Source organism: Mytilus californianus, unplaced genomic scaffold, assembly GCF_021869535.1.
Source record: "Mytilus californianus isolate M0D057914Y unplaced genomic scaffold, xbMytCali1.0.p SCAF_3, whole genome shotgun sequence".
Taxonomy (NCBI): domain Eukaryota; kingdom Metazoa; phylum Mollusca; class Bivalvia; order Mytilida; family Mytilidae; genus Mytilus; species Mytilus californianus.
Window position 1 is genome coordinate 1,638,719 of NW_026262679.1, and position 27,861 is coordinate 1,666,579.

The 27,861-nt window shown below is 33.0% G+C and overlaps 2 protein-coding genes across 2 annotated transcripts in view; both read left to right on the forward strand.

Moving 5' to 3' along the window:
* Nucleotides 1-515: 515 nt before the first annotated feature.
* Nucleotides 516-9,791, forward strand: LOC127733346 (uncharacterized). Its single transcript, XM_052242715.1, has 4 exons — nt 516-572; nt 1,441-1,773; nt 8,240-8,434; nt 9,368-9,791. Exons 1-4 carry the CDS (start codon nt 516-518, stop codon nt 9,713-9,715), a joined length of 933 nt encoding a protein of 310 aa, XP_052098675.1. The 3' UTR covers nt 9,716-9,791.
* Nucleotides 9,792-14,162: 4,371 nt separating this feature from the next.
* LOC127733824 (uncharacterized) overlaps nt 14,163-27,861 on the forward strand; it is a 131,146-nt gene continuing 117,447 nt past the window's right edge. Inside the window, exon 1 of the mRNA XM_052243218.1 lies at nt 14,163-14,253. The gene's annotated coding sequence lies outside the window, so the exon portion shown is untranslated. The remainder of the gene's footprint in view (nt 14,254-27,861) is intronic.

The window sequence follows — 27,861 nt, forward strand, 5'->3', positions numbered from 1 at the left end:
GAAAACAGGGCCAATTCAACTGTTAAACATTTCTGTACTTACATGCTTGTACACTTAGTCTTCCATCTTGTAAAGCATTAAATTCTAACTGTACATTCTGAGGAATGAAATATGATCTAATCCAGTAATTATTGGTCGACATCGCATACCAACGTCCTTGAAACTTGACAGGGTCAAAGTTTTCTTGTGTATGTTGATGAAACGAATTTGTTCGACAGTTCCTACATAGAACAAAAGAAAAGTATAGCGTAATATCAATTAAAAGTATAGATAAAAAGTCCATTTTCCAGATATACTCATAGCAGATCCCTATAGATGTTTTGTACACGTGTGGAAAAACATCTGTTACCGTATAATGTACATTATTAGTCTAGTGCAATAGTTTATCGAATAAAATTAATATACATATATAGGAAATCGAAATCCTAATATAACAAATAAAATCAGTGTTTAAACTGTTATAACTGCTTTTTTCTAAAGAGTTTATTTATAAATAAAAAAGTCATATGAATATAATGGTTATTTATCATTATTGTATGTCGATTCGTGTGTATTGCAATGTCATTGTATATGTAACAATAGTTTCGGATGGTGTCGCTAAACTTAAACTAAAACGAAAACTAAAGTAATGAACATAGAGAAGTTCTCGCTTGGACACACACTCCATTATCTTGTATATTATAGGAGCATAAACCTGAGGCACTCTTCTGTCTCCACACAGCACTAAAGACAAACTCTGTAAAAGATAAAATTGAGAATAGAAATGGGGAATGTGTCAAAGAGACAACAACCCGACCAAAGAGCAGAAAACTAAAGTAATGAACATAGAGAAGTTCTCGCTCGGACACGCACTCCATTATCTTGTATATTATAAGAGCATAAACCTGAAGCACGGGGAGGCACTCTACTGTCTCCACGGCAGGGCAATAAAGACAAACTCTGTAAAAGATAAGATTGAGAATGGAAATGGGGAATGTGTCAAAGAGAGAACAACCCGACCAAAGAGCAGAAAATTAAAGTAATGAACATAGAGACATTCTCGCTCGGACACGCACTCCATTATCTTCTATATTATAAGAGCATAAACCTGAAGCACGGGGTGGCACTCTACTGTCTCCACACGGCACTAAAGACATGCATGTTTTGAATGGGTTCGTGTTGCTTAATCGTCAGTGTTTTGTGTAATTTTTCTGGACATGGTGTTGTCTGTTTACTGGACTTGTGATTTTTTATTTTAACCTTTGGTTTTTCTCTCTCTTTCAACAATTGGGTCTGGCACCAAATACACTTTCTCGGTTTGTTTTCCGTTACTGTGAATAGTTAGATTGTACTTTTATATTTTTTTCTATGTTCTATTTTCAGTTAAAGATAAAACGAAAGCTTCAAAAGATATCCATAATTGTTCCGAATTTCTTATAAAACACAAAAATGATTTATTAGACAAACTGCAAAGATGGTTCGTTTTGCGCAATTTGGTTGTTATGCTTATGGATTACGATACGGCTTCGAAAGACTTGGTTTGATACGGAAAATAAGACTACAACCAAGGCGAAAACGTCGATCAATCAATTAAAAGATAAAGATGACTATCTTGAGGAGATGGACACCCTTAATAAGCTAAAAGTTGATATGGATGACCCAAGGTTGATCAGTTTAATAAGAAATTACTGGATAGAAAACCCGTCAGACCAACCATACAATCTAACACATCCTCATGTAATAGACCCTTCGATCGGACAAGCTGCGTTTGTTGATAACCGATTAAACTTTAAGGTACGTGTTAAACGTAGCTCTGTCTTTCTGGGTTGTCATTGGGGCCAATCACATTTCGAAATAAGACACAATTTATAGCTTTTAAGCTGAAGCTTTTCGTTTCAAATTTTTTTTCAAAAGTATTAAATTGATAAAACAGGAGATAACTCGAATAGTTCGGTTTCTTTTTTCTGGTACCAATTAAACTTTTGGTCTTGATCGTTAATTTTCTGTTGAAGGATGTACATGAAATCACAATGACTCGGTTTGCGGATATATCTATTTCTAATCATTGTGATTTTATTTGTGTTTTGTATTTCCTGTCTATTTGTATTAAATTATAAACGTTGGTGCCGATATTTGCATCTTAACTAGCAATTTGCAGTTTACTTTCCATATCAGTAAACTGGATTTTTCAGTATTTCGATTCGGATAGTAAATTGCACATTGCTACTAAAGATACAAATCTTGGTACCAAAGTTAATAATTTAATACAAATAGCAAGGAAATGCGCAAAACAAACACAATTACAATAAGTACACATTATATATATCCGGTATATCAGGTATAACTGCTGATGCCGAATCCCTGTACCAGAAACATATGTCGCGCACGCAAATTTATCTAACACCAGCATAGGCGAAAACACGTGTTAGAAAAAATAAGAATGTCTCCTTCAGTTTGTTTGTTGTTGTCAAAATTTAAAAATCTACAAAAAAACAGTTTTGGTCATTTTTTTTTTTATATATTTTGTAATTTGGTAACATGTTAAGAAATGCACCAAGCTGGAGATACAACACACTGTTGTTATAACCGAAATGTACAACCATGACGCTTTGGTACTACTTTTTCAAAATGGTCTTGGTTCGAAATAAATTTTCAGAAATTTCCCCTATGCGAGCAGTTTCTGTGGTGATTATCTCGTTTTCTTGTTCTTGATTTCCCATATTATCAATGCAGTAAGATTCATTTATGAAATTAAATAAGTCGTATATACCTTAATCTCGCTGCTTACAGGAAATATTGTTTCCTGATACGATATCCTATAACTTGATTAGCAACACACCATCTGACTCGTCAATGATGTTTGAGTATCTCAGATGATACGATATGCTAGAACTTGTTCTCTGATTAGTAACACACCATCGGACTCGTCAATGATGTTTGAGTATCTCAGATGATACGATATGCTAGAACTTGTTATCTGATTAGTAACACACCATCTGACTCGTCAATGATGTTTGAATATCTCAGATGATATAATATGTCAGAAATTTGTTCATATTATGTCGAATTCACAGAGTGTACTCTTAACTTACAACTAATTCAAACATGGTAAACTGGGTTAAATAAAGGGTTGTACAATTTATTCGGAAACCATTACGAATTGGTTGATGGTTACATTATTAAAATAAGTAAACATGATTGAGTTAAGCTATTTCAGTTGATATTTTATAGTGTGTCTTTCTATGTTGTGATGTTACACTATTGTTTCAGAAAAAGGGTGAAGGTTAATACCCGCTGCATTTGTTTGCACCTGTCCTAAGTCAGGAATCTGATGTTCAGTAGTTGTCGTTTGTTGATGTGGTTCATAAGAATTTCTCGTTTCTCGTTTTTTATATAGATTAGACCGTTGGTTTTCCCGTTTGAATGGTTTTACACGAGTAATTTTTTGGGGCCCTTTATAGCTTACTGTTCGGTGTGAGCCAAGGCTCCGTGTTGAAGACCGTACTGTGACCTATAATGGTTTACTTTTATAAATTTTGACTTGGATGGAGAGTTGTCTCATTGGCACTCATACCACATCTTCTTATATCTATGGTATATATGATTGCCAACGATCGACACAACCTTCCACCAGAGACCAAAAGACATGGACGTAAGTGTATTCTACAAACATATCTTATCTAGTCTGTAAGGGTTTTGTCCATCTGATATCGTTACCGGTTTTTTAATATTCATGACAGCGAGCTAGTTGCTACTGGTTACATGTATTGCACACTCTCCTGATTCACTCCGTTCAGGGTGAAGGTACATAGAGAAACGTTATTTATAACACGGGAATTAAACGTATAAGCACATGTATATGTATATGTATATGCATTTTGTATTTTGTAAATGCCTGAAACTTTAGCCATTTTTTATAATACCTGTAAGGTTCGGGCATTTTATTTGTTATTTCATAAAATGTTTGGATTGCTGGTTCTGTTACTCATTTGTCCCGATATTTTTGCAAATACATACATTGTTGAATATAGTCTTAGCACTACAACTACATTTGGTGAAATCCGGACCAATACAAATTTATTTCTGTTAAAATAAAATTCTGATAAAACACTAAACCATCGCAAAACATAAGGTTTCGCAAACAGCACACACAAGAATATCTTATTTTTCATGTGTTCCCAAAAGATTCAAGGTAACAGCATGATTAGATTGACTTCTTTTGGCTTATAAGGGCATTCAACAGAATGAAGCAGATCTTGGCATGGTGGGTGATGCATGCTTAGCAGCCGACACTTACCCTGTCGACACTCCCGCTCTCCCTTCAGTTTTTTAGAGTGCATGAGATTCCCTCCGGTTTTGTTTCAGTAATCTTATTAAATCGTGTCTTTTATGGTCGTTTTTCGAGATTTCAACACCGGTAAAGTAAAACTACTGTCGCCTTAATTCATCAGATTGTAAAAATTTTACGTTCTTTCTGAATGGAGACATTAAATATAATGCCTCGTGTAAGGGAAGTGCCACGCTCTCTGCATGTTAGGAACTCTTTGACCTTCAGTAGGTGGCCTGTTGGAATGCAATACTTCTGTCCCTCTCAAATATGCATTAATTTTTAGCGAAGAAAAAGAATCATTATAGACATATACACTTTCCCAGCTGGTATTTGACGAATAAACTTAATTTAATCGAACCATTAGTGTTTTTACATGATATTGTGTTTTGGGTCATATGAATCACAATGATATCCTTTTTTCTACAAATTACCTAAAACTGTGCCTACAGGCAATTTGTTGAATGTTTGTTTTCAAAATTTCAGTCATTTAACACAGACTTGGTATTTTTAGTCATTTTACAAATTGCATAAATTTAGAAAATGCCTGTAACATATATATGTTCTAAGTACAAAGAACATTAATTTTATTTCTAAATGGTGCGAACCAGCAACATTGAGCAATTGTTGTTGACATTTCAATGACTTGTTTTCAAGGTGGAAACTTCATATTTCTGAGCTGAGAATATAAAGTGTATAGATAATCTTTTTCGACGAAACCAAAAATTGCCTTATTTCAAGACTGTAAAGATTGGTACGTTTTATGGTGTAGTTTGATAAAAAAAAAAATTGGATTGTAAATTGCAGAACTCAAAACAGGAAATTTCGATGCAGGAATCCAATTTACTAATAATACTTTTCATTTAAATTTTCAAAATTATTTGATTTTATCTTATATTTACTTATATTTTTAAAGAGATGGAACATTTTAGTTTGATTTCATATTTTTTTTAATTAGCTTATAACGGGGAGGTTAATCAGAATTTGTACAATTTATAAAGGAATCTATAGTTTATTTTATTTTATGTTATAGCAGGAAAAAAAGTAAGGTGACCCCATTTTTTCTTTTTATATTATGAAAGCATTTTTAAGAGCTTTCTTCTAATATTCTATTTCAAAATTCTATCATTTAGTTTACATTTAATGCTTTTTCTCTGCATGCATAATACACACAAAATATGTATTTTTTTTCAAAATCTGTAGCTTGACACAAGCTCGGTGAATTATCATATTTTTTTAACATATATGCTACATTTTGGCAAAGTATGAAAACATTTATTTTTTTTTGTTTCTACTCCCATACTACCTTAAATTAGCTTTCAGACTAAAGCTATATATATATATAACAACGACTGAAGTGGGAACGTATGAGTAGGTTATACGTATATTTGCAGCCACGTGTATATTTATCAATTATGGACTATTGACGAGGTCCAGGTGCGTAGCTAGGTATCCAATAACCAGTAGGCACAAATTGCGTGAAGGGTTCTGGGGCCGCCTAAGGCCCCTTCAGGTCCAGGGTAGATCCCTGGTAGGGGGTTCAGGGGGCCAAGCCCCCGACGGAAAACGGTTTTCAGCATTTTTAGTTGCAAAATTTTGTGTACAAAAAACATAAAATTTACTAGTAATTTTATCAAAATAAACATGAAGAAAAGTTCGAAGAATTATAAATAATTTTACAATAACATCTGACTGATGAATTAACGCAGTACAATCGGAAATCTAAAATATAAACTATCTACAATATGCATTGTCCAGCGTAGATCAGCGTAGCCCTTTAATTAAACAGTACATCCTAATTAGTGCTTTCAAATCTATTCCTTTCTGATTGATGATAATTGATATATACCTCAATTGATAGTACATATTGACGATCCTTCATAAAAAAATAGGCACGTAAACACTGAGACTATTATGTAATAATACCATCCTTTGGGCTAGGCATCGACCATTCATCTTTTGATTCTTAAACCTTCACCCTCCCCGGCCACACAAACACATACACACACACAGTCGATGCTTAATGCAGCCAGAAGTTCGATTCTGTTCATACTATCTAACAAAATTCAAGAAATTCATATTTTCTGATATCCTGTACTGTAAAATTACTACCTGCTAAGGAATTTGATTAATTATGGTCATTACACGTAGATCTGAGAGTACTCGAAGTTACTGAAAGCTTGTTGATTGATTGATTGCTAAACGTCCAGTGGCAAATAGTTCATGCATGTTCAGTACAAAAACAAATTTACAATAAATACAACATCTAGGTCCTGTTATAAGGGTTGTCCAGGATGAAAAAATGAGGGTTTATTTGATGGAGACAGAAATTTTGCCTTTCAGTAGACCACCTACCGACCCCTCAAAGAGTTGTTGCAAGTGTTCTTAACGTGGCATTCTCTCTACACACGGCATCGGATTTAACGTCCACATCCTGACCAGTCGTGACTGTGTATTTATACATTCCGCACAGCCAAACGGACGCCCTACTTTGGCAAGGGTTTTATTGTAGGTCGGATGAAGATTAAGTGGAAAACTAGTTGAAAGCTAACAACAACTAATAAAAAAATCATGCATCTAAGAATAAAATGTCAGGGTTTTGAGCATGTTGAGGTTCATTCAAGTATTTGTTGATAAAAGTGAAATGATCTGAACCAAAGTTCTAGTTTTTAGTTTCTATATAAGGTGGAATATAATGTTCATACAATTCTCTCCAATACTCCATTTATTAAGGATGGTAGACTAGTGTACAAATGACACTCGATAACAAATGACATTCGATAATTAAAGAGTTTTGGCGACTTCGCGTGCATCTTCAGATAACGTTGTCATTATTTTTTTTGATAAAACAAAATATTTGTGAAAAAATTATGTGTAAGCAGCTATGCCCCTGAGGTCTATACGTTATGTATGGACCTGTTCAGATTATATTGACCGAGGACGAAGTCCATATATAACGTATTGACTGAGTGAAAGTCCTTAATTTTTATATTACATATGAAAATAGTGTTTGGAAATGATAATGACTCGATGTTACTATTTATAGTAACAAGTAGTCAATATCATGTTTTAAAAATAGTAGCGTCGAGTCAATATGTCAAAATAGTGAAAAATACAAAATATGTAGTGGAAAACACGTGACCAAAAATACCAATGAAAAACAAGAAAAATCAAACCATATGTGATATTAAATAATGATATGATTGTCCCAAGTTTAGAGTATTTAACGACAATTGCGTGTATCTTTCTCAGACTTAAAATGCTTAATATTCAATTGTTTTATTGAAATATACTTTGCCATCAAATTAAAAGTGACACATCCAAAAAGAACATTGTGAGCTCCATATGTAGAGGATTGTACAGTATATGAAAGATATACTATATAGGACTCTAAAACCTTATACAGTTGATATGATATCCTTGATCACAGTTTTCATTTATCTTTGATAAAAGTTATTACATTAAAAAGTTCCATCATTTCAATTGAAAGACGCCTTGCAACTAAAAAATTGTTTTATGTGGTACGCCGTACACCACTGTACGATTTGTCCTACAATAAACATAAATTGCTTGATCCATAACCTTTCAACTGTAGATGGTCAGTAAATTTTGAAGTCATATTATTGTCGTATTCAAAATTCTAACAAAATAGTGAAAAAAAGTTACATTTCTGGTCTGTGTGGCGGCGGAAGACGATGAACTCCGAAAAATTTTACAAACCATTTTGTTTGGTACTTTTCGGCATAAAAAAGGCAGCCCGTATATGAAAAGTATTACACAACCGTTTAACCTTCGTAAATCTATAGAAATGATTTAAACGAAAGAAAATCTTAACTTATGACTTATCGCCAAGATCCTCACTTAATATACATGATACCCTATTTCCGGTGTTGGGGATAAGCTGATAAACTTTATTATATATTGCTATTTCAGAATGACGGATTTTTCGTGGAATGTGGAGCACTTGATGGGGAAACCAGGTCAAATTCTTTAATATTTGAACGCACGAGAAGTTGGAACGGTCTTTTGGTTGAGGCTGACCCATCAAACTACGAGCTAGTGAAGAAAAAGAACAGAAAAGCATTTACCATTAACGCTTGTCTCAGTATTTACCCATATCCAGTAAAGGTATAAGTGTTAAAAACTAAGGTTGCATAACGAGTGAGAATTGGATGCGAACCTCGCTTTTTAAATTTGAAAATGTAATTGTCTCGAGTGGAGAATATTGTATCACCCTCGATGCAGTGGTAGAAATATTTTACCGTTTAGCTTATCTTATAAATAGCTGAATTGTCGGTTTTTTTTTAGAACGAGGAACTTGCTGGGTTGTTTTTATGGAGTTACGTATTACCATCTTTGTATATCTAGCGTAGACGCATTAGTGTCAGTATGAATTATGATGGACTATCAAAGTAAGTTCTGGAATCCATTGTAAGGATTTAATATAATCAGGCAACAATTATTATACTTCAAAACGTATGTTCAGATGCTTCAAAACATATGTTCAGATGCTTTAAAAAGTCAAAACCATATATAAACAGATACTTCAAAACACATTTTCATTACAACTCACTTGGATTAGTTATGGAACCTTTACATAGATTCTGAATAATCCGTGTAGGTTACAAAAACTGTCACTTCACTATCTCCACATTACAAGGTACGGTTTATACATCATAGGTCAATATTACTCGGCCAAACAATACCGTTGTCAAAGATAAGTACAGATGTGCGATAACCATTGCGTGAAATGTGATGTCAAAAACATATTAGCTCTTTTAATAAAGAGGAAGGACCAAATGATATTTCCACTTAATTACTTCACACCATACAGGGTCATTTCAAAATGTCTTTCAATCTTTAAGCAGTTTCAACGCTTGACAAGTGCAATTTCTGTTAATTACAGTCCCGAAGAAGACACAATCTGTAATAAAGATTTTACTTTAAAAAAAAAACACTTTATTAGAAATATAATCTGCACTGGTCACTACAACGTTGTCTTAATTACTTTTTTTTAGTATCCCATAGATTTTTGTAATCACTTGTGATGATATGTTTCAGATGCAATTCAAAAAAAATTTCAATGAAGGTAAGATAGTACAAGACGAGAATTCAAAAGGAGAAAGCACAGTGCATGTCCAGTGCTTTCCTTTCTATTCAATAATGAAGGCTATAAACGTGACACACATTGATTTCTTCAGTCTTGATGTGGAGGGAGCTGAATTACAAGTTTTACAAACTATACCATTTGGTAAATTAGACATTGAAATGATGACGGTGGAATTTAAACACGTTCCAGGAGGAGAAACACAATTGAAAAACTTTGTAGAAAATAATGGGTACTCCTCTCTTATCAAAATGTCCCATTACAATAATTTAGCAAATGATATAATATTTAGAAAGAAGTAATAGGAAGTTCTTTATCGTCAAGGGCTTTGCATGTTTGGTAGAAATTAATTTACTTTGCCTTTTTTTTCATCTTGTTATACATTTTTTTTTATATGACGTCTCTTTCTGAATGATTCTAATGATGTACATCAATCAAACAACATTCAACCAATGATAAATCTTTTTATTATACTCCATGTCAAAATGCCAGACTTTGATTGGTTTGATACGAGGGAGACAATTTACTTTATTATACTTCATGTCAAAATGCCATATTTTGATTGGCTAATACGAGGGTGTTAATTTACTCTATTACCCTTCATGGAGACGCTTGGTCAAGTGTACGCTTTATTAAATACGACTCTATTCTATGGCAAATACTCTATTACCCTTCACGGAGACGCTTGATCAGGTGTGCGCTTTATTAAATACGACTCTATCCTATGGCAAATACTCTATTACCGTTCACGGAGACGCTTGATCAAGTGTGCGCTTTATTAAATACGGATGGTTGTTATGTACAAGACGTCATAGTTTATTACTTTGAATTTGAAATTTAATCGACAGTAATAACAGAACATTCAGTACAATAAATTAAATAACACATATCTGAGAAGGTGATAGAGCAGATTGCCCAGGATGACAATGTCTTTTCGAGGGGTTCGCCTAGGTTGACAATGTCTTTTCGAGGGGTAACAATCCGCTCTATCACCCTCTCAGCTATGTGTTATTTATATATTAATAGTCATTTTCTATTCTACTTAACACTGTAAAGTCGTGTGTATGCCACGCCAAAGCAAAACACAAAAATTATCATGCCGAGATACTTCAAGTTGGATTCTCGCACAAAACCTTAATATAGATTTTTTTACAGAGATTACATTTTTACTTGTATTAACTCATGCGTTATCGAGAAAGAGATACCGTTTCTTTCATTAAAAACTCATCAATAGCAACATACTGTAAAGTCGATTTGGTTTATATTTATGTTTAATTCATTGGTTATTTTGTTGATTTGAAATCTAATGGTCATTGGTTTAAAAGAAAAATGTCCAAACCAGTTACTTTATTATATGTTTAATAAAAGGAGATGTTGGATAAAACAAGCAATCGACGAAAAGTCCAAAACTTTAGAGAAAGTAATAAAGCAAAAAGTCTCCATTTCAATGTTGTCGTTCTATTAATTGTTTTGACTTCATCTAATAATCTCCCATTTTTATTCGCAAATGTCGTTAATGGATATACGAAATAATTAATTTTCATGTGTAACATACAAACTCGTAATGGCCGGTTGCGTGGAACCCTGTGTCTCGCCTTAAATTGCTGCTCATCAGCGTAAAAGTGTAATGTTGACTGTAAAATGTGAATCCCTTTATCAGTCAAATACGGAATTTAAGAATATTTCATTCTTTTTCTTCAGATGCCTTTTCTTATAAGCTTATGTTCAAGTTTCATCACACACAATCTGTGAAGGTTTACAAATTTATCATGTCACAAAAATCTAATCCCAGACAGTCTGTTAATTGCAAAAAATAAATCCGTCTATCAGTAAAATACCGAAAAAAGAAAGAAAAAAATATAATTTCTAAATTTTGCTTCAGACAATATATCTTAATCATAAAAAAACGTTCTGCCAAATTTTCATAAAATTCTATGAAGATTTGACAAAGTAATTGATGTGTAACAAACTTTAATCTTAGTCTGTATCTAGTTATCAACTGCATAAAACAAATCCTTTAATCAGGAAAATTAAAAACATCTTTTTATAATGTTCTGGATACTGTCTGCTGGTCATAAAAATCCAAATGTCCAATCTCATAAAATTCCATGAAGATTTGACACAGTTGTTGATCTTTAAAAAGACTTTGATCACATATTGAACCTAAATGTTGACAGAGACATATAATACAATTATATGTCTCTGATGTTGACGACGCCGACGGAATCTAGGATCGCGATGTCTCGCTTTCGCACATAAATATCGCAGGCTCGAATAAATGCAAACCACATATCGTATCTCAGCAGATAATGAATTGCTTTAAACCATAGAAAATGAACAAATATATAATATGATACCATTTGATTAAAAAGTAAATTTCGTCACTTTTAGAATTAAAAGGCTTTTAACCAGTTCTTTTAATTTATTCAGAAGGAAATATTTTTTCTCCAAATTTCATGTGTACGCCCGGGCGTTTTGACGTAAACGTAGCACTACGCGCCTGCAAGAAATTAAAAAGTTTAAAATTTGTGTTTAAGAACGGCCATTTAATATTTTGGTGGTGGTGCCGGGTTAGGGGGTGGGGTTGCGAAAGCGGAATATTCATTTTCACCCGTTGCTATAGGTTAGATTTTTTTTCAAATTTGTACACAACCATTTCTTACATATTGTGAGGCAGAATGTCATACTCATACACTCCAATCTGATTAAATTCAGACCTATATTTACTCACGTGCTCGTAAATATAACCTCATATGAGTATATTTTAATTAGACTGATTCTCATCCTGTCTTCGACAAGATGATTTTTATTCAGTTCTTACCAGGCAAGGATATTAAGTTTCCAAAATCCCACACCCACAAAAAATCAAATGGTCGTCCCTGTGCGACCATTTCATCAGAAAAGAGGACGTTTAAACTACTAAGTCGTACCTGATCATCTGCTATCGTCAAGTCAGTGTCTAGACTGTTTACAGTTTATCTGAATTACACAAGACTCTGTAAACCACCCCCCTTTATATCAGCTCATAGCAAGTGTTCTTATACTATAAATTATCTGCTCTTTTGATAAGTGCACTTACTGCCATTAGAATATCATTAGAATATCATTATTCAATATTGTGACTGTATCTAGTTATCAACTGCATAAAACAAATCCTTTAATCAGGAAAATTAAAAACATCTTTTTATAATGTTCTGGATACTGTCTGCTGGTCATAAAAATCCAAATGTCCAATCTCATAAAATTCCATGAAGATTTGACACAGTTGTTGATCTTTAAAAAGACTTTAATCACATATTGAACCTAAATGTTGACAGAGACATATAATACAATTATATGTCTCTGATGTTGACGACGCCGACGGAATCTAGGATCGCGATGTCTCGCTTTCGCACATAAATATCGCAGGCTCGAATAAATGCAAACCACATATCGTATCTCAGCAGATAATGAATTGCTTTAAACCATAGAAAATGAACAAATATATAATATGATACCATTTGATTAAAAAGTAAATTTCGTCACTTTTAGAATTAAAAGGCTTTTAACCAGTTCTTTTAATTTATTCAGAAGGAAATATTTTTTCTCCAAATTTCATGTGTACGCCCGGGCGTTTTGACGTAAACGTAGCACTACGCGCCTGCAAGAAATTAAAAAGTTTAAAATTTGTGTTTAAGAACGGCCATTTAATATTTTGGTGGTGGTGCCGGGTTAGGGGGTGGGGTTGCGAAAGCGGAATATTCATTTTCACCCGTTGCTATAGGTTAGATTTTTTTTCAAATTTGTACACAACCATTTCTTACATATTGTGAGGCAGAATGTCATACTCATACACTCCAATCTGATTAAATTCAGACCTATATTTACTCACGTGCTCGTAAATATAACCTCATATGAGTATATTTTAATTAGACTGATTCTCATCCTGTCTTCGACAAGATGATTTTTATTCAGTTCTTACCAGGCAAGGATATTAAGTTTCCAAAATCCCACACCCACAAAAAATCAAATGGTCGTCCCTTTGCGACCATTTCATCAGAAAAGAGGACGTTTAAACTACTAAGTCGTACCTGATCATCTGCTATCGTCAAGTCAGTGTCTAGACTGTTTACAGTTTATCTGAATTACACAAGACTCTGTAAACCACCCCCCTTTATATCAGCTCATAGCAAGTGTTCTTATACTATAAATTATCTGCTCTTTTGATAAGTGCACTTACTGCCATTAGAATATCATTATTCAATATTGTCAAAAATAATATAAAATGTCTTGTAAAGTATCACAAAAACTCATGTGAGACATCAGTATACTATAGAAGAAGAAGAAGAAGAAGAAGAAGAAGAAGAAGAAGAAGAAGAAGAAGAAGAAGAAGAAGATATTTTATTTCCAATTATGGGCCCAAAGGGCATAAACATTACAACATCAATAATTTTCATAATACAATACAAGCAATGAGATAAAAAAAAAAAGATTAATGAGAACTATTTAATTTCTTAAATTTACCTTATACTCTACTCTTTCACAAAATCTAATAAACTAGAAATTAAGTTGGTATGAGATCATCTTTTGTTCGTTATTGCAAATTATTTATCGTCAAATTTGGTACTGACTTTACGCCTCTAATTTTGGATCTTTTAATCTATTCTAATTAAATCTATTTAATATTTAAAACCATTTGGAAGCGTTGTTCGTACGGAAACTAAACCTAGCTTTCCGGTATGTTATTTTGTGTATTATTTGTTACATATAGTATTATAAAAAACGTTTTTCAACCTTTGATATAAAAGCAAGCATTGTATGGATGTTAAATGTAAACAAACACATGTTAACTTCAAAGAAAGTACGTATCGTAAGAATTTTGCGCGCATGATTTGCTTTTTAACCTTTCATTTGCCAAATCATTCATGATCATCTATCTTAACTTGTTGAATATTGCCCAGAGACATATGCCATATGGGATACATATGCCTATCTAATAATACAGCCTCTGCTATGGCATATGATATACACATGGACTCGGTTAGCAGATTAACATTTTATTTATCAATGTTTTTCAACTGCACATTGCTAGAAAAACAAAAAAATATTGATGACAACAATAAAAACGTTAATAATGTAATACAAGTAGATAGGAAATACGAAAAAAGATTTGAAAAACATTGATAAATAAAATTTTAATCTACTAACCGAGTCCCAGTGATGATATATACTGAGAAGAGTACTAGTCTCAAGATACAAGATGATTAGATCAGTATTAATAGCGAGACAAGATGAGTCATGCACAGGCCCCCTTTTTAATTTTTTTTTTAAATAAAATGATTTCTTAATATCTTATGTACCCTTTTGTTGTTTCAATGCTGAACATATGGAAATTTTATAGAAAATCCACAGCCTTTCCCCTTTTATTCTTATATTTGACCATTTGGTTCTTAATAGAAAGAGGATTATTACATGCAGTACTAGCAATGATTTTCTTTAAACAAGTCTATGAATTAAGATATTTGTTAAAACAAATATAAATATAGACCAATTCAAGTACACCTTCTAGGGTGCGCTCAACTTTAGTGACTCAGCAGGAGGTTTTTGGAATGTAAAGGTTGTTTATATATAATTAGGACTTTTTGTAAACAATAAACTCTAGCACATCATGTCATAGACAAACAAGTGAGCAATCTATGTTTTAAAAGTTTATAACGAAAATCTCTGTATTAAAGTCTGTGGATTTTCTACATAAATATTGGCTTTATTTGCCACAAAATTCCCATTTTCTATTAAATGCAGTAAAATAATAAACAAAAAAGCTTTGAAGGAAGATTTCCTTTGATATATGTACAAAATAGCACATCTCTATTATTCATTATCTTTGCTGTATTGATATTATTGCACTTTGAAAATTTCGTAATACACATGGCTACAGAAGGGGTCATAAACCTTAACAGGAAAATGACATTTTTAAATTTCATTACAATACATTGCAATAGCTTATGAATCATTCAACCAATGTTTTTCAATTTTGTATATGTTGTTACTGATGACAGAATATAGGTCAAGTTTGATGTTTATTTTCACTTTTTAACATTTAAGATCCCCCTTTTTAACATATTCTTGCTATCATCTTTACGATTTAACAATATAAATACATGTAGTAACTCGAATAATTACAGAGCCCCCTTACAGTCATTGTCCTCCAGATGTACTGATCGAAGTAAGTGAAATATAACGACTGGATTTTTCGGGTTATATAAACAGCATTAAATGCTGCCCCTATATTGTGAAGAATGTTATCAAGGACCATAACTCCTGAAGGGTAAAAGTGAAAATCTTCAATATCGAAACTTGACCTCCATTTTGTCATCAGTAACAACTTATTAAGATTTGAAAAGCATTGGTTTAACAATCTTAAATTATTGCATGGGAACTGTTGACAGCCACCAGCCTACTAAACCATTTTAATATCCATATTTTTCCTTGGGGAAAAAACGGCTAATAAAAACTACTCAAAAGTCAAAAGACCAAGATTAAGAATTTTTTTAACCAAATTAAGGCATATAGTAAATCAATGTTATAGAACAAGAACAAGATAAAATTGAGAATGGAAATGGGGAATGTGTCAAAGAGACAACAACCCAACCAAAGAGCAGAAAACAGCTGTAGGCCACGAATGGGTCTTCATCACAGTGAGAAAATCAGGCACCCAGAGGTGGGCTTCAGCTAGCCCCTTAACAAAAATGTGTACTAGTTCAATGAAAATGGATGTCACACTAAACCCCAAAACATATAAATGGACTTGAATTAAAAACATACAAGACTAACAAAGGCCAGAGGCTCCTGACTTGGGACAGGTGCAAAAATGTGGCGGGGTTAACATGTTTTGTGAGATCTCAACTCTCCCCTATACCTCTAGCCAACGTAGAATCAACAAACACACAGCAATATGCACAGTAAAACTCAGTTTAAAAGAAGTCCGAGTCCGATGTCAGAATAGGTAACAAAAGAAACTAAGCAAAATGACAATGATACATAAATTAACAAAGGACTACTATCAGTGATTGACATGCCAGCTCCAGACCTCAATTAAACTGATTGAAAGATTATGTCTTCATCATATGAAAATCAAGCACAATTCCTCCCATTAGGGGTTTAGTGTCATACAATCATAAAATATATGAGAAGAACATAACCTGTATCATGCCAACAACTGGTTTTAGAATAAATGTGTTTATTTCCGATGCAAAGACTCTATGAGTGAATCAATATTAAAACCAAAATATGCAATCCTTAATGACTTGAAAACAGTATCGTAACTATATCCCTTCTGAATAAGTCTGTTTAAAGGTTTGGTTAGCTTTTGAGGTGAATGTCGACATTTTTGTGCTTTGTATAGAATATTACCATAAAAGGTTGGATGTGAAATACCCGAATGTATAAGATGTCTGCATGTTGAATTATATTTACGAATGATGTCCTTGTACAGATGATAAAATTTAGTAAATGTTTTGACTAGTTTGTGATATGGAAAACCCTGGTGTAATAATTTTTCAGTAATACAGAGGTTTTTTTTGTTAAAATCAAATACGTTGTTACATACACGAGCGAATCGAACAAGTTGAGATATATATAGACCATAAGATGGTGACAAGAGAATGTCACCATCTAAAAATGGACAATTAACAATAGGAAATGAAAAACCATCTCTTTTATCATAAATTTTGGTATGAAGCTTCCCGTTAAAGATATAGATATCAAGTTCCAGGAAAGGGCAGTGTTCATTATTTAAAGTCAGTTCAGCAGGATAAATCTCTTTAGTGTACATACTGAAGTCGTCATTATATCATCCAAATATCTAAAAGCTTTATTAAATTTTTGTATCAGATGTTGTTTCGATGGGTTTTTGCTGATTTTAGTCATAAATTGTAACTCATAACAATACAGAAACAGGTCCGCAATAAGTGGTGCTCAGTTAGTCCCCATTGGAATTCCGATTACTTGACGATAAGGAATCTCCATAGCATACAAAAATGTTATCTAGTAAAAATTCAAGGGCAGTTATAGTGTCAAAGCAGGTCCAATTGACATAGTTCTTTTGTCTGTTGTTACTAAAAAATGACCTAAAAGAGTTAGAACATATATATTGGCATTCTGACATTTTAAATGCCCATTTAATTAGATGTGTGATTTTTTTCTTAATAAGATTATGAGGCAAAGTGGTATATAGGTTAGAAAATTCAAAACTTTGAACAGATTCGAAATTACCAATATAAGCATGCAATTTATCAAGTACTTCCAACGAATTTTTAACACTCCAAAAGTATATAATTCCACTATTTTCAAAGAACATATTTTATTAACAATTAAGGGTTCACAAGGGGCATATAGAGAATACATGTATAAGGAAAACAAACATTTATTAGCATAGATACATAGAATTTAGATACACAATCACAATACAATTAGACTGCAATAGAGCCCTTGGTTTATAGTATATAATATAGGTACATGAAAAATGAATAGATCTAAGTCATATTGACTTTAATAAATTTTCCAACAGCATAAAGGACCTGATTGTCTTAACAGCTTAATAAATAAATGAAATTTTGCTGATTTTCCAGTAAAGAAAAGTTTGGATTTTTTTGGCAAACAGAGTCAAAGAGGGCATGGAGTTAAAAAATGGGTTTCATCTTCAACACAGCCAGAGGAGCATTTTTTGCAAATTCTTTCATATCGTGGAATATTTGAAAAACGACCAATTTCAATTTGAAGCTTATGAGCAGATATACGTAATTTGCAAATAGCTGTTCTAAAATCAAAGTTCTTAACCAAAGAGAAACATATATAATAACAATATAAATATTCAACAGTGTAGGAATAATAAGCCTTAATTACATCAGTGCAACAGGCAGCTATTAGGTCCAGGACACAGTTATGGTCTTTTGATTTTCGTTGTCTAAAATAGAGTCCCAAGTGTGGACAGTGTAGGACTTGCATGCAATTTTTACCTATTGTCAAATAAAAATATGGTTAAGCAAGAAAACGATAGGTCAAGCAATAAACTAACTATATCTAAACCCTCTCTCATCACTCCAGTCAAAAACAACAGAACATATGTACAATAATTCAGGTTGTGGAGGTAAATGTACAGGCTGCGTTATAAAGAATAGTTGTTGAATAAACTTTAATAACAAATAGAGAAAGCAAATGAATGCTTGATACATCTGATTTTTTTCTCCAAATGTAGTCAATAAGAAAAAAAAACAAAAAAACAAACCAAACCAAACAAACAAGTTTTGTACGATTTTACAAAGCGCGAAAATCAAAAGAAAGAATAATTATACCACATACTAAATATTTTAGTTATTTTAAATGAAAGAGAATGAGAAAAGTATGTTTGAAGCTTTTAGTTTAGAATTTAATGTTCCTATTTTTTTTAAAAATCAACAGTATGTTAATCGAGTGAACCTTTTTGAAGTTCACACATCTTACCCACTTGAACAATTTTGGTAAATAAACAGTTTCACGTGGCAAGTATTTTTAATTGATAATTGAGGAATATGTTCATTTATTTCGTTAAACGTAGGTTGCATTATTGTTATTGTTTTTTTAGAGATAAAATAATACTTGACAAAGATAATTTTTATACGCCCGTTTACGGGACGTATTATGGTATACCGTTGTCCGTCTGTCCGTCCGTCGTCACTGACATGTCGGACATTAACTCAAAAACGCTTTAACCAATTTGCATAAAACTTTGGTGAATTGTTTATATCTATTGACGTGAGCTCCCTTTCGTTTTTTATAAATTTTAGATTATACCTTTCCGAGTTATGGGGTTTTATTCATTAAAAAAAAGGGGGATTTTCCAGTTTTCGGACAATAACTCGAGAATGCTTTCACCAACTTGCAAGAAATTGTGGTAAATTGTTTATATCTATTGACATGAGCTCCCTTTCAATTTTTATATATTTTAGATTTTACGTTTCCGAGTTACAGGGTTTTATTCATAAAAAAACCGGGGATTTTCCAGTTTTCGGAAAAAAAAATCAAAAATGCTCTCAGCAGTTCTTATGAAACTTTGGTGAATTGTTTATATCTATTGATGTAAGCTCTGTTTAGAATTTTATAAATTTTACATTTTACATTTCTGAGTTATGGGGTTTTATTCATTAAAAAAGGAGGGATTTTCCAGTTTTTGGACATTAACTCAAAAATGCTGTCAGCAATTCTCATGAAACTTTGGTGAATTGTTTATATCTATTGTTGTTAGCTCCCTTTACATTTTAATAAATTTCTAATATGACATTGAGAATTACTTGAACTTTATTTGTTTATAGTCTGACAACAGATTTACTAAGTATTGCGCAACAGCACAGTGTATTGCACAATAGCAAGAAATCTTTAAATGAATATAAATTCAATTCATATAACCATGCAATATCAAGTTCTTTGACTACATTTATTCAGAAACCTATAATATGTCAAATATTTAATACAATCCAAATTCAGACCTGTATCAAGCTTGAATATTGTGTCCATTTTTGCCCCAACTGTTCAGGGTTGGACCTCTGCGGGCGTATCCAGCTGCGCTCAGCGAAGCAGTTTATTGTTCTTACTGTGTATATATGTGTACAATTGAATATTAATATGATAATGATAAGAGGTTATTTCAGAACTTATTCAAACAAGACGAAGTGGTAATAGCCATTCTAGTTTTCATATTTTTACAAGTTACTCAGTCTTAAGATTTTCAGCATCTTGAAAGGACTCGATAAGAATTTTGTCGGAGCCGGATTTCTTCTTTGTAAATACTCTACCATCAAAAGTCCAAAGAGAGTGAATCTTATTGTTATTTTAAGTTGGTCGAGCCTTTTGATCACAAATTGATGCCGTCGGAGCTTAAAATACAATATTGTTATATCCATTCTAATGAAACTGACAGAAAATAACGTCAAATCATACATTGTAAATCTGTCATACGTCGTCTGCGCTTGCGCTTACGTTGTCATTGCATTTATTGTGAATTGATGCCATGAAAATTGGTGATGTTATCCAATCAAAATGAATGTTACAAACGATGTTGCATAAGACTCATTAATGAAAGATCTACACAAAAAAATACAGGTGAGAGATTCAGGCCCTTCGCAGCCTCTTGTTTAAAATAGAAGATACATGTAGAGGTTGCGTTTATATTGTCACTCAATATATTAATTGTTTATTTGTTCTTATACTTATAAGCATGAAACATATGCCATTGGATGCTAAGCAAATAAAAATCAATCATTCAAGTTTGAAATCGCGTCAGTCTGAGTAGTTAATTTGAACAAATCAAAGATCTGCCATGAACAAAAAGTTCCCCTTGAAACAACAACATAAAACATTAAAAGACATGACAGAAGACAACGCTATTAAAAATAACGTTTGATTTGTTAAATATTAAAATGTTCTAGACTGGAAGATTTAAAGCTGGACACATTAATATACCTGTCTTTTGTTCACCCTTATTAGTTAAAACTGATTGGACTTTGAAGTAGCTTTTAGTAACTTCGAGTAAATTATAATAATATGTTGTGTCTTTTACAATATATTTTTTGTTGGTTGTTTTTATGTCAATCTGAATTGGCATTCCCTTTCCACCAGATATCACAGGCATTGTCTCTGAAATTTTGTTTACCCTCTTTTTACCTTTAAGTGTTATATAATGGTATATTGGTAATTTTTCAGAGACAAGTGCCTTTGCCTGATATTTAGTTCACCTGGCCTAATGAACCCTATGAGCTAATGCCATCATTTTGGCGTCTGTAGTCTTCTTTTTCAAAAATATTTTCATTTGAACCCACTGGACCACTTTTTGTTTCGCCTGCGACGAAGGTCGCGGAAGGCGAGACATAAGTGTTGCTTTTCCGGCTGCGGCGACGGCGTCATCAATTTTAATGTTTACTGCTTATTAAAGTCAGTTTGATTGGAATTACTTGTGATAATTTATTGATATTTTCTATCAACACGGCTGTCATTATAGGTATATCGAGAAAAATGATCGTGAAAGAATTCCTAACGGATGTCAAGCATTGCGATCGGATCGTAAATGTAATTAATTGAATTTTTACTTCAAAATCTGTGAAAAACCTGCTGTATCTTCAAAACGCGGAATAAATCCGGAAAAAAAAATTATGTGTCTGTCAAAATGATTCAACTTTCTCAATAATACTGTGCATTAAGATTAAGAAAATATGCAGTACTTTATGAGAAAACACAAAAGGCGCAACACAAGTCTATGGGATTCATTAAAAAAAACACGTTTTGCATCTATAATGGTCACATTCCAATATATAATGATATATTTGAAACTGAATCTTTGGTGTGTCAGATAGCACAGAAGAATAAAAAAAAAAAATTCATTGAAACCGTTCATTTTGGTTTTGAAAACATTGAATTTTGTTGATTTTTCATCAAAATTGATCGTGAAGGATCGGGCAACTCATTATCTTGATCGTGGACGACAAGGTGTGACCAGAGGGGCGCAGGACGTTTGCGCTTTTTAGCTCACCTGGCCCAAAGGGCCAAGTGAGTTTTTCTCATCACTTGGCGTCCGTCGTCGTCGTCGTTAACTTTTTACATTTTGAACTTCTTCTAGAGAACCATTTAATGGAATGAAACCAAACATGACATGAATGTTCCTTATGAGGTGCTGACCAAGTGTTGTTACTTTGAAGCCGATCCATCATCCAAGATGGCCGCCAGCGGGGGACTTAGTTTAACATAGGACCCTATGGGAAATGCATACAAATGTCTTCTTTTAGAGAACCACTGAATGGAATGAAACCAAACATGGCATGAATGTTCCTTATGAGGTGCTGACCAAGTGTTGTTACTTTGAAGCCGATCCATAATCCAAGATGGCCTCCAGCGGGGGAATTAGTTTAACATAGAACCCTATGGGAAATATTTACAAATGTCTTCTTTTAGAGAACCACTGTATGGAATGAAACCAAACATGGCATGAATGTTCCTTGTGAGGTACTGACCAAGTGTTGTTACTTTGAAGCCGATCCATAATCCAAGATGGCCGCCAGCGGGGGGTTAAGTTTAACATAGGACCCTATGGGAAATACATACAAATGTCTTCTTTTAGAGAACCACTAAATGGAATGAAACCAAACATAGCATGAATGTTTCTTATGAAGTGCTGACCAAGTGTTGTTACTTTGAAGCCGATTCATCTTTCAAGATGGCCGCCAGCTGGGGACAATGTTTAACAAAGGACCCTATGGACAATACATACAAATGTCTTCTTTTAGAGAACCACTGAATGGATTGAAACCAAACATGGCATGAATGTTCCTTATGATGTGCTGACTAAGTGTTGTTATTTTGAAGCTGATCCTTCATCCAAGATGGCCGTCAGCGGGGGACTTCCTTTAACATAAGACCCTAAGGGAAATACATACAAATGCTTATTCTAGAGGTGCACTGAATGGAATGAAACCAAACATGGCATAAATGTTTCTTATGAGGAGCTAGTGAAGTGTTGCTACTTTGTTGTCGATTTACTGTTCAAGATGGCCACCAGGATTTTTTATTAAATTACAGGGCCAATATTTAACCAAATTTGGCCTCACTTATTATTTGGGTATCTGTTACGATTTTAATCTATTTTTACATGATTTCCAAAACCAAAGTAGAATCAGGTGAGCGACGTTTACTTGTAACACTAAAGGACTTCTGCGCTTCAAACACTATGGACATTTGTGCTTTAAACTTTGATATACCTGTACAAAATTGACAAGACATTTGCGCTTTTTACCTATAACAGTTTACCTGTAATCTTTGAAAATTTACCATAATAGTCATGGAAAGATGTACATATTTGTTTTGAAAGTTCTTCCGAATTAACGACAAAATCAGAAAAAAATATTCGGGTTAACTAGAATGACATAATAAACGGGATAATAAATATAGTATACGGTTCTAGGTAAACGATAGAGAAAACGAACCTATTATGGATGGAACATTTAAATTTTGACCGAATTCAGTTAGCTTTTTTAATTAGTAAATTTTAAAATTGAAAACTATATTCCTCTTGTGTCCATTCTGTTGCATGAATAGTCCGAGGAACTGCACCATCATAGTTGATCCAAGCTTGTTGTCCCCCGCACAACGCGTTGCGGGGGACATAGAAACAACGGTCGTTCGTCTGTCCGTCTGTCCGTCCGTCCGTCCGTCCGATCTTGTTAGCGCTCTCATGGGTAACACGTTCTTGACAGATTTTTATACGACCGCAAAAAAATTTTGAGGTCGTATATTGGTATGACGTTGGCGTCGTCGTCGTCGTCGTCGTCGTCGTCGTCGTCCGGCGTCGTCGTCCGAATACACAATGGTTTTCGCACTCTAACTTTAGTTTAAGTGAATGGATCTCTATGAAATTTTACCATAAGGTTCAATACCACAATAGGAAGGTGGGGATTGATTTTGGGGGTTATGGTACCAACAGTTAAGGAATTAGGGGCCAAAAAGGGGCCGAAAATAAGCATTTTTGTAACTTCCAGACATAACTTGTGTGTTAGCATATGGATCTCTTTGACATTGTACCACAAGATTCCATATCACAAAGGGTCAATGCTGGGATTGATTTTGGGGTTAATTGCCTCAAAATTTTAGGAATAAGGGGCCAAAAGGGGGCAAAAAACAAGCATTTTTCTAGTTTCATGACAATAACTTGTGTGTAAGTGTATGGATCTTTCTGAAATTTTACTACAAGGTTCCATTTCACAAAGGGAAAGCTGGAATTGAGTGTTGTGGTAATTGCCCAAAACATTTAGTATTAAGGGGCCTAAAAGGGGGTTTAAAATAAGCATTTTTTAGTTTCTAGACAATAACTTGTGTTCAAGTGTATGGATCTCTCTAAAATTGTATTACAAGGTACCATACCACAAAGGCAAGGCTGTTATTGAGCTTGGTTTGGGGGGAAAGGGGGGTGGGGGTGATGAATCATAAGGGGGGCGGGGGTCAAAAAAGGGGTAATTTTTTTTTTTCCTTTTTTTTTTGTTTAAAATTTACATTTTAAGTTAGTTATTTTTTATCACGAAGAGAAAGTAGGAATTGAGTTTTGGGGTTAATTGCTCAAACATTTATGAATAAGGGGCCAAATATTGGTCGAAAATAAGGATTTTTTTAGTTTGCAACAAAAACTTGTGTTCAAGTGTATGGATCTCTGTGAAATTGTATTGCAATGTACCATACCACAAATTGAAGGTTGTGATTGAGGTGGGGGATGATGAATCAAAAGGGGGTTGAAAAAATGTGTGGGGGGTAGGATTTTTTTTTTTCCTTTTTTTTTTCTTTAAAATTTTCCATTTAAAGATGGTTGTTTCAGATTTATATATGAAAGAAAATAATAATGATACGGTTATATATCATGAGGAATTGAAATTTAAAATTATGTATATTGGAAATCTAGGTTACATTGGAAAGTAATAATTGGCTTTAGGGGGGGGGGGTGGGGGGGGGGGTGGTTATGGCTCTAATGTTTAAGGAATAAGGGGGAAAAAGGTTAAAAAACAAGGGTTTCCATTTTAATAGACAAATAATTGAGTAAAGAACATTATTTAAAAGCAGTGTAAGGTTGGTAATTCAAACTCATTTAAATATCTCATCTACACTGCTTTTAAATTATGTAAATTGGAAATTTGCCAATAACTTTATTGTTAATAAATGCATTGGAAATTTGCCAACAATTTTAGTGTAATAAACTTCATTGGAAATTTGCCAATATAAAATTTTGCTGATGAAGGTTTTTTGTTTACCTTTAGCCTTGACTATGAAGTCATTTTCTATTTTTATAGCCTTATGATGTAGTTGAATTATTTAATACTTTTATGATGTGTTTAAATGGGGTTTTATCATGTTTATGGTTGCAAATTTATTATTTTAGTATAATAAACTCCATTTAAAATTTGCCAATAAAAAAAATTTTTGTTTATTTTTAGCTATGATTATGATGTCATTTTCTATTTTACTTTTATGGTTGCAAAGAAATTTTTATTTTTAGATATTACTGTTAAATAATGCTGATTAAGGTTTTTGCTATGTTTAGCCATGACTATGATGTCATTTTCTATTTTAATATCTGTTATGATGTATTTAAATGGGCTTTTATGGTTACAAAGGAATTTTATTTTTAGATATTACTATAAAATGTTGCTGATGCTGATTAAGGATTTTGTTTATTTTTAGCCATGACTATGATGTCATTTTCTATTTTAATACCTTTATGATGTCAGTTCCATTTTTAGATATTACTGTTAAATGATGCTGATTAAGGGTTTTTTGCTATGTTTAGCCATGACTATGATGTCATTTTCTATTTTAAAATCTTTATGATGTATTTAAATGGGCTTTTATGGTTACAAAGGAATTTTATTTTTAGATATTACTTTAAATGTTGCTGATTAAGGATTTTTGTTTATTTTTAGCCATGACTATGATGTCACTTTCTATTTTAATACCTTTATGATGTATTTAAATGGGCTCCCATGTATTTAGATTTTTGATTATTTATACATGTTACCAAATTGGTCCACATTGAACAAAAACGGTCCAAATTTCAACTTTATTACATTACATCAAACATTGAATTCTACATATTCTTTGATATATTGAAATTAACAAACAATTTAGTTTATGGATATTCCACCATAATAGGTAAATTAGATTTTTTCCAGTTCTTACACCACATTCATCCTGTGTCAGAAACCTATGCTGTGTCAAATATTTAATGACAATCCAAAGTCATAGCTGTATCAAGCTTGAATTTTGTGTCCATACTTGCCCCAACTGTTCAGGGTTCGACCTCTGCGGTCGTATCAAGCTGCGCCCCAGCGAAGCATTTTATTATAAAACTTATACAATAGGTTAACATCAGCAATATTTCGGACAAGTTTTATAATGGTGGCCGATCGACCTTTTTTAAAAGAGTAATGCCCTTGGAAATATTAAATTTATGGAAAATGGCATCGTAAGCGCTCTCACGGATGCAATTATTGCTAGATTTTTATAAAACTTATACTATAGGTTAATATCAGTAATATCTCGGACAATTTCTATAATTGTAGCCGATCAACCCTTTTTATACGACCGCAAAAAAATTTTGTGGTCGTATATTGGTATGACGTTGGCGTCGTCGTCGTCGTCGTCGTCCGGCGTCGTCGTCGTCGTCCGGCGTCGTCGTCCGAATACATATTGGTTTTCGCACTCTAACTTTAGTTTAAGTGAATGGATCTTTTTGAAATTTGACCATAAGGTTAAATACCACAAAAGGAAGGTTGGGATTGATTTTGGGGGTTATGGTACCAACAGTTAAGGAATTAGGGGCCAAAAAGGGGCCAAAAATGAGCATTTTCTAGTTTCCAGACAATAACTGTGGAACGGTGTATGGATCTCTCTGAAATTATACTACAAGTTTCCATACCACAAAGGGATGGTTAGGATTTGCTTTGGGGGGTTATGGCTCAAACCGTTTAGGAATTAGGGGCAAAAAAGGGGGAAAAACAAGGTTGTCCTGGTTAATGGACAAATACTTTAGTACAAAACATAATTTAAAGCAGTGTAAGGGAGATAAATCAAATACATCATTGAAATTATCTCCCTTACACTGCTTTTAAATTATGTATAAAGTAATGGTTAATGAACAATAAAGATAATCTAAAACAGTGTAAGGGAGGTAATCCAAATACAACGTTTTGGTTACTTCCCTTACACTGCTTTTAAATTATGTTTAAAGAAATGCATATTTATAAAGGAAGACCAGTAAAAATATCTGCAAATGTTTTCATCTTTTTTTTTTACAAAAAAATCCATATGAAAGATTTGACACTATATTTTTATTAATTCTATTATAAAATAGATTAAGTTAGCACTATGGTAAATTTAAATGGGTAATTATGGTTGCCAACTCCATTGGAAATTTGAATTGAGATTATGACCATATCTTGAGGGAAAGAATTTTTTTGGGGGAAAAAGGGGGGAAGGGGGGGGGGATAAATAGAAATTGTGGGGGGCCAATTTTTTCTCATTTCAGATTTCAGAAATTAAAAAGAATTATTCTTCAAATATTATTTTTTTTTCAAATTTCAAATATTGAAAAATTTCAAGAAGTAATCTTTAATTACACAGTATGGCGCATTAGATTTGTAAAATCTTTGATCACATTTATTTATTTGTTATGCCGAATCTAACAGTGTATTTAGATTTTTAATTTTGGGTCCAGTTTTCAAATTGGTCTACATTAATGTCCAAAGGGTCCAAAATTAAACTTTGTTTGATTTTAGCAAAAATTGAATATATGAGGTTCTTTGATATGCTGAATCTAAACATGTATTTAGATTTTTGATTTTTGGCCCAGTTTTCAAGTTGGTCCAAATTGGGGTCCAAAATTAAACTTTGTTTGATTTCAACAAAA

Coding starts and splice junctions, on each gene's coding strand:
- LOC127733346 (XM_052242715.1), top strand. CDS start 516: ATGGTTATTTATCATTATTGTATGTCGATTCGTGTGTATTGCAATGTC. Junction 1,774..8,239: donor ATAACCGATTAAACTTTAAG/GTACGTGTTAAA, acceptor TTGCTATTTCAG/AATGACGGATTTTTCGTGGA. Junction 8,435..9,367: donor TTTACCCATATCCAGTAAAG/GTATAAGTGTTA, acceptor GATATGTTTCAG/ATGCAATTCAAAAAAAATTT.